Here is a 10,297-nt window from a genome sequence, read left to right on the forward strand (position 1 = left end):
GGGGGAGGGCTGGGTGCTGGGATCCAGGTGAAGGGGGGAGGGCTGGGCTCTGGGGGAGCAGGGGCTTGAGGGGTTGACACCAGTGTGGAGAGGTACTGGAGACAGGGAAAGGCAGGGAGTGTGGACTAAGCGGAACCACTCAGGCATGACCCTAAGGAGGGCGGTTCATTTCTGCTCGAGCCCCTCCCCTGTTTTTGTCGCCTATTTCAAGGGCAGGGCCCAGAGTATCTTCCTCCCAGCTGGGACCTGAGGGCAGGAAGACAGAGGCCCACAAAGGGGGCATAGGGTCAGATGGATCCTTTTGAAAACTGTCCCTGCCCCAGGCCTGCGTCTCTCATCCCCGGGTCCACCCTCTGTGTCCAGGGATGACCACAGCTGGGTAGCTGGTTGGGCCCCCCAGGGACTCACACAGGGTTTCTTTGCCCTCAGCAGATCAACATGCCTTACGTCATGATTCCAGCCTTCCCCCCAAGCCACCAGCCTCTGCCTGTCACCTCCGACTCCCAGCTGGCTTTGCCCATTCAGCCCATTCCCTGCAAGCCAGGTGAGTGTGGGAGGGGAGGGTTGACCTGAGGTCAGGGAAGGAGCCCAGGAACCACTCTCATCCATTAATGTGCAGTGTGGCCTTTCTGGGCCTCACTTTGGGATCTGTCTAGTCAAAGAATAATCCCTTCTTTCTGAATTTCACTGGGAGAATGAAAGAAATAGCACACTGAAAACCATAAAGTGCTTTCCAGACATAAGAGGATGTTGCCTATCTAGGTCTAGCCCCCCAGTTCTGTGGGACATTTCCTGTACCAGAATATTAATGTTTTAACGTTGACTGAGATTTATCCATCTCCCAAATTCATGCTGTTGCTCTGCCCTGACAGTGGCACTGCTGCCTTCTGCCCTGTCACTGAGGCTCAGTGACCACAGATAGAGCAGCAACAAGCGTCAGGTGCTGACTGGTTGTTGGGCAGCCACGAGGGTGATAAAATGTGGACTTTGAGCTCAAGGAATTTACGGTCTGGGGAGGGAGACAGAAGGATACCAACAGCCGGGGAATCTGGGAAGGCTTCTTAAGGAGGTGGTGCTTGCTTGGGTGCTGGGGGAGTAGACTTGTGAGGGTGAAGCTGGGAGCTGAGGGTGGAGGGAAGGGGCCTGGATCCTGAGGCAGAAAGCCCAAGGGGGTGTTGGAGTTGAGGGGAGCACATGGCAGCAAGTGGGATGTGCCTGGGGAGGGCAGTCGGGGCTGAGCACGGACTTTGGGATTTATTTTGTAGAATGTGGGATGCACGGGAACATTTCAGCAGAGGATGTGTTGTCACACTGGCTGTGGGTGGTGGGGAACAGAGGGGTACCAACTGGAGGTAAGACGGGGTAGGGGCTGCTGAGGGGATTCTAGAGATGGGGGATGACAGCCTGGACTAGGGCAGTGACCGTGGGATGGAGGCAGAGATGGAATTATTAGGCTACGATCATTGATTCCTTATGAGAGGTCCTGGGGACAGGGCAGAGATGCTGCCCATAATTGATCCAGGAGGGGAAAGGGTTTTAAGTGAACTCCCTTTGGTCAATGCTCCCTGTTCCATGTGAGAGAGAAGGCAGGGGAAATCTAGCTGGGTGAATTCCTACGGGTCCACCAGCAAGGGCTTTGGGCCGTGGGCACAGTTCATGGGCCAGCACCACTGACTCCTGGGTGGAGGAAGGGAAAACACAAAGGACTGAGAAAGTCAGGCCCTACTTTGAAGGCAGTTTCTAATTTGGGGTGGAGGAGTGGGGACTGGGAATGGGGAGGGGTGAAGCGGGGGGACAGGTTGCACAAAACCATTGCACCTACAGGTGTCCATAGAGCCGAGCTGCAGGGGTGAGGAGGGCAGCGGCCTAGTTGCGGGGAGGGGGCCACACCCTTGCTGGACAAGGGGGGCAGGGGGCAGGAAATAAGTTGTGGAAGACCTGGACTGGCTAGGCTGCCCCCTGCTTTGTTTGCTTCTGAATCCTAGTAAGCAGGAAGCCTGTGGCTGCCAGATGCGCCACCACCTCCTCCCCCGCTAACACCCCCCCTCCCCCCGCCTGAGTATGAGTAACACCTCTCCCAGGTCACAAGCCTTAGGTGGTGCCCGGGTGCCTATAGCATAGGGTCCAAACTCCCAGGCTCAGCCTTCACAGGCCCCGAGCCCTGCTTGCCCATCGAGTGCCAGCCTCATTTCCCACCTCCTGCTTTCCCACCTGCCCGCCTGCCATGCCCGCTCACGCCTCCCCTCCCCCCAGTCACCCCAGCTGAACAGAGTTCTCTGGCATGCCACCCATGCAGCCCATATCACTACCAGCCATGTGGTCAGTGGTTTGTCTACATGGCTTATCTCTCCACCTCAATTGTCAAGTCAGGGATGCTGGTCCTCCTTGAGGGAGAATGAAGCCAGCTAGGTAGCAGAGAGAGAGTGCATGTAGAGGGGAAAGGTCTAGAGGATGCAGCTGGGTTCAGAGTTCAGATCTCAGATCTCAGTGCTCCCATTCATTAACTCTATGGGCACCCATGTAACTTCTCCCAGTTTTCATTATCCATACAATGGGATGATGTACTGAGTACCTATTGTATGCCACATACTAGGGATTACGTTGAGGTGATGCGCATGAGGCCGGCTACAAACCAGGCAGCTGCTTTTGTACCCTGCACGTAGTAGGTACAAAACACAAGTACCCGTAGAAAGAGTGGATGGTGTACCTGATGTCGCTTCACCGTCGGGTGGGAACTCCGCGGCCAGTGGGTTGGGAAGGGCAGGAACAGGGTGAAGATGTTGATCAGTGTGCCGGGCAGTGGGGGACGAGGGCACAGGAGGTCCTCAGCAGTGCTTTGGGGCTGGGAGGGCAGTGGTTGGAAGCCAGCCGGGCCAGCTCCGAGCCTCTGCCCGCTCTGTGCTTCCGGGACCTCGTCAAGCAGGGCGTCTGCTGTTCTGTGCTCATCCAGGACTTTTCTCCTTGCCGCCTTTTCCGTAGTGGAGTATCCGCTGCAGCTGCTGCACAGCCCCGCCGCCCCCGCCCCCGTGGTGAAGAGGCCTGGGGCCTTGTCTGCCCACCACGCCCTACAGGTACTGCCCCGCCCACTGGCCGGGGGCTCCCGCCCTCACCTGTGGTGGCTGCCCGCCCGCCTAGGGGACCATGGGGTCCTTTGTTCTTGTTCTCCTGCTTCTTCTGTCTTCCTTTCCTGTCTGCTTGTCTCCTCTGTCCCTCTGTCACCCTGTGTCCCCCCGGTCACTCCGTGGAGGTGTCCTTTGGTGTCTCAAACCCTCTGGGTCTCCCTCAGGAGCCCTCCCAACCCCTAAACCTCACGGCCAAGCCCAAGGCCCCCGAGCTGCCTAATGCCTCCAGCTCCCCGAGCCTGAAGATGAGCAACTGTGGACCCCGTCCTCCCAGCCATGGGGCCCCCACACGGGACCTGCAGGCCAGCCCCCCCAGCCTGCCTTTGGGTAAGCCGCCCCTACACCTTTCCCTTCAGCCCTCTTCTAGGAGAGAGCTAAGAGGGCAGGATATGACCCTGAGCGTGTCCCTTCCCCTCTGTGGGTTACAGTTTTTATAAAACAAGGGGTTAGACTTGCTCTCTTTGGCCCCTTTTAGTTCCAGCACTCAGTGTCCTGGAAGAAGATCCCCTTCCTGCTCTCCCCACTGTATCTGATTGGGCACCTGAATCAGGGATTCAGGCCATTCTCATTTCCAGTCTACTGTCACCAGGACTGCAGTGTAAATGGCGCCCCCTTGGGGATGTGCAGTGCAACAGAGGGGAAGAGGGAGCACCACCCCAGGGTGGCAAGACATGAACTGGGTGTACCTCCCTCAACAGCCCCTCCTTTCCCTTCCTTTCCTTCCCCTGTCCCATAGGCTTCCTTGGTGAAGGGGATGCTGTCACCAAAGCCATCCAGGATGCCAGACAGCTGCTGCACGGTCACAGTGGAGCCTTAGAAAGTCCCCCCAACACCTCCTTCCGTAAGGTATGGGCTCCCACTACCCTGCACCTGGGTGGGCAGGGGCGGAAGACACAGTGTCTGAGGCTCTACCAAAGGGAAGAGCAGGGGAGGGGAGCGGGGTGCTGCAGAGGGCGCTGATGTACAAGTTGCCCTCTCTACCTAGGACCTCATTAGCCTGGACACATCCCCAGCCAAGGAGCGGCTGGAGGAGAGCTGTGTGCACCCACTGGAAGAAGCCATGCTGGGCTGTGACGTGGACGGTGAGGGCTCTGGGTACTGGGCTGATGGGCAGGAGGGCCCACCTCTGCTTCCCACCAGGGCCAGGGTGGGTCAGGTTGTGTCTGTCTCCAATCCCTTCTCTCCCTTAGTCTGTCTGTGGAGTCCCCTTACGTATCTGTCCCTTGTCTGTCTCTGGGCCCCTGCTGGTCTCACTCCTGGCCATCCCTGGCCCTGTGGGAGCCTCCCGGCGCCCTCTGGTGGTCAAGTAGGGGATGTTTTTTTCTGCCAGCCCTGGAGGACTCTTCCTTACCCCACACTGGCTGCCCTGCCTGGCTGACTCCTCCCCTGCTTCCCAGGCTCCCGCCACTTCCCTGAGTCCCGGAACAGCAGCCACATCAAGAGGCCCATGAATGCCTTCATGGTGTGGGCCAAGGATGAGAGGAGGAAGATCCTCCAGGCCTTCCCAGACATGCACAATTCCAGCATCAGCAAGATCCTTGGTAAGGGCCAGGGGGGGGGGGGGGGGGGTGTCTCGGGGGGCTCTAGGAGCTCCAGGAGCCATAGGCAGAAGGATCTAGTTGCAGGAGTCAGCTGGGTCTAACTGGGGCTTTCTGGGTGATGGTCCACGCCGTGGTGAACTCCAGTGGAATCTGATGGCGCGTGGGAGGCAGGCAGGATGTGGGACAGCTGGGTCCTGGAGTCCGGTACCATTGTAGGGCTCTTCTGATAGCACCTGCACCGAAGAACTCGGGTGGAAGAGAGTGTGTGTGTACGTTCTTTAGCTCCCCGACCCCATCTCTCCCTAACTTGTTCCCCTGTTTGCCCAGACCCTTGGAGCTGGCTCTGGCAGGAGACAGGAGAGACTGGCATTCTTGGGCTCTCAGTAGAAAGGTCTTTGAAATTATATGTCCTCTTTGGAGGCCAAGGAGAAATGTGGGGCAGGGCAGCTGGAGCTAGAAGAGGGCAATTGTTTTCAAACCTCAGCTCCTCCAGTTCAGGTCTCTTGTCAACTGAGACACCAGGTATTTTGTCCTCAGCAGGGAGCCTCTGGGGATTGTTGGGGGCCTGGGTGGCTACTCTTTTGTTTATGCAAAACATGCAGACCAGAGGCCTCCCAGAGTCGCTGTGTAGTTTGGTATGTGGGTGGGTGCTGTGTCTTAAGCTAGCAATTGGATATCCTTATACATGCCAACCTCATTCATTCGCTCAGTATCTATGGAGCACCCACACTGGGCCAGGCCCTTGCTGTGTATAGGTGCTTGCACATATATCTGGGGACCAAAACCTTCTCGGGGCCTCCAGGATCTGCAGGGGGCTGGGGGTGTCAGCAGAGCCCAGCTGACTGCCTGCCCCTGGGGGCTGGGCCAGGCTCCCGCTGGAAGTCCATGACCAACCAGGAGAAGCAGCCTTACTACGAGGAGCAGGCAAGGCTGAGCCGGCAGCACCTGGAGAAGTACCCTGACTACAAGTACAAGCCACGGCCCAAGCGCACCTGCATCGTGGAGGGCAAGCGGCTGCGGGTGGGCGAGTACAAGGCTCTGATGAGGACCCGGCGCCAGGATGCCCGCCAGAGCTACACGACCCCGTGAGCAGGCCTCCCCAGCGCCTGAGACTGTGTGTGTGTGTGTGTGTGTGTGTGTGTGTGTGTGTGTGCGCGCGCACACAGCTCTTGTGAGTGGCAGGGGTTAGCGTGTGGCCTTAGTGGGATTCCAGGGGAGCTGTGTGTGTGCACGCATGTGTGTGCATACGTTTGTGTGGGCATTATGTGTGTGTGACTGTAGTGGTGACTGTGACTATGGTGAGTCCCTGGTGGATCAGGATATAGATTTGTGACTGACGGGACTAGTGGGTATCTGGAGAAATGTATCCGTGGGTCCCCTTGACAAACTCAATAAAAATTCAGGGGTACTAAAAATCAAGGTACTAATAATCATACAGAGGATTCCGGAGTTGACCAAAACAAGCATCCTAGTGGATTTCTTTAAATAGGAAGCTCTCTGGGGCATATGAAATATACAGTTTCCCCAAACTGGATTTACACAGGATCCTCTGGGAATGTCTGGACCCGTGGCCCTGGGTTTGTAGCTGACAGTGAATTTGCCATCAGAAAGCAGCCAGGGAGCCGGGTGTATGTGTCTTGGAGCCAAAAGGGTAGGAGGTTGGAGGGCACGTCCTGCGGAGGACCGGAGGAGAGCAGGGTCGGGGTTGAAGTGCGGGTGCATCTGTAACCATGCCTTTCTTCTGGCCCGCAGCCCGCAGGCCAGCCAGGTGCAGATGAGCCCCTCAGATGTCCTGTACCCTCGGGTGGCAGGCGTGCCCCTGGCACAGCCCCTGGTGGAGCACTATGTGCCCCGCAGCCTGGACCCAAACATGCCTGTCATCGTCAACACCTGCAGCCTCAGGGAGGAGGGCGAGGGCACAGAGGACAGGCACTCGGTGGCTGATGGCGAGATGTACCGGTACAGCGAGGATGAGGACTCAGAGGCCGAGGAGAAGAGCGACGGGGAGCTGGTGGTACTCACAGACTGATCCCGGCTACGTGGGCCTGGCCCTCCTCCATGGGGAAGACCAGGCCCCACGCCAGCAGGCACAGCAACCCCACCCGGACTGCGTTGGTACTTGGACTTGCGCATGCCTGGGAGATGGGCACAGCTGTGCATTTGTAGATACATTCATGATGGGAGATGCCCCCTCCCCACCACACCTGTGGGCACACCTGAGGATCTGATGGCCCGAGTGGGTCCTGCATGGCGGTGATGGGCTGGGCTGGCTGAGCTCCGTGGTGGCCCTTGGGGCTCGTGGCCAGGGGACACTGTATGACCCTCCCCTCCTGCAGGTCTGCCCATCCCAGGGGTATGGCAGCTACAGACCTGTTCCCCTGGGGCCACATGCTTTGTTTCCATTCTTGTCCTGGCTGGACCAGCCACCACGGGACCAACACGCACCGCCCCACCACAGTACCCCAGATCGCTCCTCTACCACGAGGATCGCTTTGTACTTTGTGCAGAGAGGTCTGGCTCTCCTCCATGTCTCTATCTTCTGCCAAGCCTTTCGTGCCTCTGGCTGGTGTGTGTGTGTGTGTGTGTGTGTGTGTGTGTGTGTGTACCCATGTGCGCAAGTGCACATGTTTTCATCTGTTCTTTCATTGCACAAGGTATTTATTGAGTGCCAGGCACTGTCGCTGAGTTCCTGTGGGTGTGTCTCTTGATGCCATTCTTGCTTCTCCGGGGGGCTCTTTCTGTGCTTCTCTTTGTCCCCAAATTGCTACCTCTTTGTCAGTCTGGGTGTCTCAGGTTCTGTGTGTCCTTGGTGCATTTCTCTGTCCTTGTTTCTCTGCAGGGCCTTTTTTTGTGTCTCTCCCTTTCTCCGTGTCTGCCCTTGCCCCTTTAATGCCTGCTGGGTGTCTGTAAGCCCCTGGTCTGCCCTGGGCTCCCCAGCCATCCTAACCTCCCCTGCCTGCCCCTTCACTCCCTCCCTGACTCTGCATGTCAGTTCCCATGGAGCCATTTTTAGCTCCCAGCAGCATGGGAATGTGCTCAGCTTCCAAGGGGCTCTGTCATGATGCCCCAGCCCCTGGTCCCAACCTGAGTGCCAGGAGTGGGGGCAGGAGGACTGATGGTGCCCTCTTCTGTAAGTGACAGAAGCCCTGGAGAGGGGGCTCTTGTGCAGCTGGTCTCCACTCCTCTGTCCTGAGCAGGGGATGGGAGTTCCCCACCCCCACCCTGTCCTTAGAAGGCTTCATCCTCTCCCACCCAGCTCTGCCCCTACACCTGCCCGCTCCTCTCCCCTCCCCCACTCTACACCCGTAACTTGCCTCAGCTCCTGATCCCTTTCCCTAGGAAAATCAAATCCCGTTGACACCTGACTCCAAAGATCCAGAACAGCCCTGGGGCAAGGTGGGAAGGGAACCCCAAATCCTAAAGGGACAGATGTGGAGTCTGTGTCCGCTCCCCCATCTTCTCCCCTTCTACTTCCCCAAGGCAGCTTCTCTCCAGGCTGTTTCTTTTTTATGACTGTAAACATAGTGCTTTATTTTGTTAATAATAAGATAATGATTAGTAACTTAACCAGCACATTTCTCCTGTTTACACTTGGGGGAATTTTTTTGTTTTCTGTTGACATAATAAAGACAGACCATTTCAGAATCTGGCCTTTGCTGGGACGGGATGGGGTGGTGAGGCTGGCCCAAGTCCAGAATTCCTAAATGTGCCACCAGCCCGGGCACCACTGCCCCCGGTGGCAGCTCCGTGGAACTTCAGGCATGGAGCCAGGGAGGAAACATCCTAGGCAAGGGAGGCCCAGGCCAGATGCCACCCCCAGAGCCAACACTTGAGTAAGACCCTGCCCCTGCTTCAAGGAGGTGAGCAGACCTCACCGCAAAGTGCCCCACCCAGGTCCTAAGAAAGAAGGCAGTGGTTAAGAGCACTGTAGTAAGAGTCAGGAAGCTCAGGTTCTCCCCAGAACTAGCCACGTGGCCGTGTGTGTGTGTGTGTCAAGTCTCCCCTTTGGGCCTCATTTTCCTCATCTGAAGACAAGGAGGTTATGCCTTAGCCATGGCTCTTATCTTCTTTTGGAGAAGGAGCCCTTTGAAAATCTAATGAAAGCTGTGGACCCTCATTCCAGAAAAGGGCTCACATGGACACCACGAGCCCATTTATAAGCCCCCCAGGATACTGATTAATGAAGCAGGGTCTCTATTTATGTACTTCAGGGCTCTGTGACCCTACGCTTTGAAATGAGATTTCAAAGACCTACGTGTCACACTAAGAGAAATAACCGTCCCATAGACCTAAAAGAGCTGGGTGACTGAAACTCAAAATGCAACAAGAGTTGATAAAAAGACCAACTCTTGTAGCTGAAAAATTAACCCCATTAATATGGAGTGGGGGCAACAAAGCTGAACAGTACCATGTCAAAGAGTTGGACTTGGGTTGGATTAACAGAAGCGTGTGTTAACAACAAGCAAGGTGATGGGCCAGTGTACACCACACAGTCCTGGTCTCAGGTGCATCATGCCAGTCCCAGGCCCCTCAATAGAAAAGGCCATTCTCACAATGGAGGGGCCCAGAGGCAGGCATCCTGTACAGAGGACTGGAGGGAGCCTAGTGGATGGACACGTCCTTCAAGGAATGGTTGAGAGGGCCAGGGATGTTTAGTCCAGAAAAAATAGGGCAGAAAGGACAAGATTGCTTTCTTCAAAGCTGTCAGATGGGCAACACATAGATATTTGATGTAGCTCATGAGGTAGCACTAGGACTTGGCCTTTTGATGAAAGTCGCAAGAGTCAACATTTTTGGCTTAACATAAAAAACTTTTTGACAAAGATGGTCAAAAGTGGTAGTGAGCTTCCCAACACAGAAGTATTCAAGCAGAGGCTCTTGAGTGCTGGAAAATGGATTTCTAAATTGGAGAGGGTAGTGGTGAGAGAAGGTAGGTATGGTTGATTCCCGGGCCACAAACTTGGGAGTAAAGACACCCCAAGAATTAGGGTCCCGATCTTTTGATCTAGGGAGGATCCTGGCTGCTAGCCTTTGCTGGTTTCTCCCAGCCCAGCCTCCCAGAGCTTTGAGTTTCCTTTTCTTTGCCCTCCCCACCCCAGGTCACCGGCAGGGCAGTGGCAAGCCGCAGAGCCCAGCCTCTTGGGCCCCTTGCGGAAAAGATGAAGGTGCTCTTTGGGAAGAGGAGCTTGGCTGACTGTGGCGCCTGCCCCCTAGTGGTCACAGGGGAGAGTTGCTCATTTCAACTTCCCTGTCCATCTCCGCAACCCTCCAGTCCCCACCACCACCTCTCACTATGTTCCAGACCAAATCTGGGCAGTCTGGTCAGGACACTCCTGGCCAGGCTCACCCTCACCCCCTGCCAGTCCTGAGTTCCTCTCACTTCCCTATTCCCAGGTCCTCTGTGGCCTCAGGAGAGCCTGAGGCCACTACTGCCCACCTCCTACTCCCTCCAGCAACCCTTGTCCTGTCCTCATTCCAGCTGCTGAGAGAGAGTCACGTGCCCTGCATCCTTCTGGGGTGGGAAAAGCTCTGCCCGGAAACCTGTGGTTGGTGCCCTGGAGCCCCACCCCCCTGGACCCCGGAGAGGCGGGACGGAGTCAGATGGGTTGAAAGGCCAGGAACAGAGCGTCCTGG

General features: G+C 56.5%; 1 protein-coding gene across 1 annotated transcript in view; it reads left to right on the top strand.

The window, feature by feature from the left end:
• SOX13 (SRY-box 13) overlaps window positions 1–8,317 on the top strand; it is a 12,987-nt gene extending 4,670 nt beyond the window's left edge. Inside the window, exons 6-13 of the mRNA XM_029228939.1 lie at window positions 433–544; window positions 2,980–3,071; window positions 3,287–3,449; window positions 3,859–3,968; window positions 4,108–4,204; window positions 4,520–4,663; window positions 5,532–5,748; window positions 6,416–8,317. Of these exons, the coding sequence (XP_029084772.1) occupies window positions 433–544; window positions 2,980–3,071; window positions 3,287–3,449; window positions 3,859–3,968; window positions 4,108–4,204; window positions 4,520–4,663; window positions 5,532–5,748; window positions 6,416–6,692 (1,212 nt within the window). The 3' untranslated portion in view covers window positions 6,693–8,317. The remainder of the gene's footprint in view (window positions 1–432; window positions 545–2,979; window positions 3,072–3,286; window positions 3,450–3,858; window positions 3,969–4,107; window positions 4,205–4,519; window positions 4,664–5,531; window positions 5,749–6,415) is intronic.
• The last annotated feature ends 1,980 nt before the right edge of the window (window positions 8,318–10,297 follow it).

The sequence above is a fragment of the Monodon monoceros genome, unplaced genomic scaffold, assembly GCF_005190385.1.
Source record: "Monodon monoceros isolate NGI ecotype Baffin Bay Population unplaced genomic scaffold, NGI_Narwhal_1 Super_Scaffold_18, whole genome shotgun sequence".
Taxonomy (NCBI): domain Eukaryota; kingdom Metazoa; phylum Chordata; class Mammalia; order Artiodactyla; family Monodontidae; genus Monodon; species Monodon monoceros.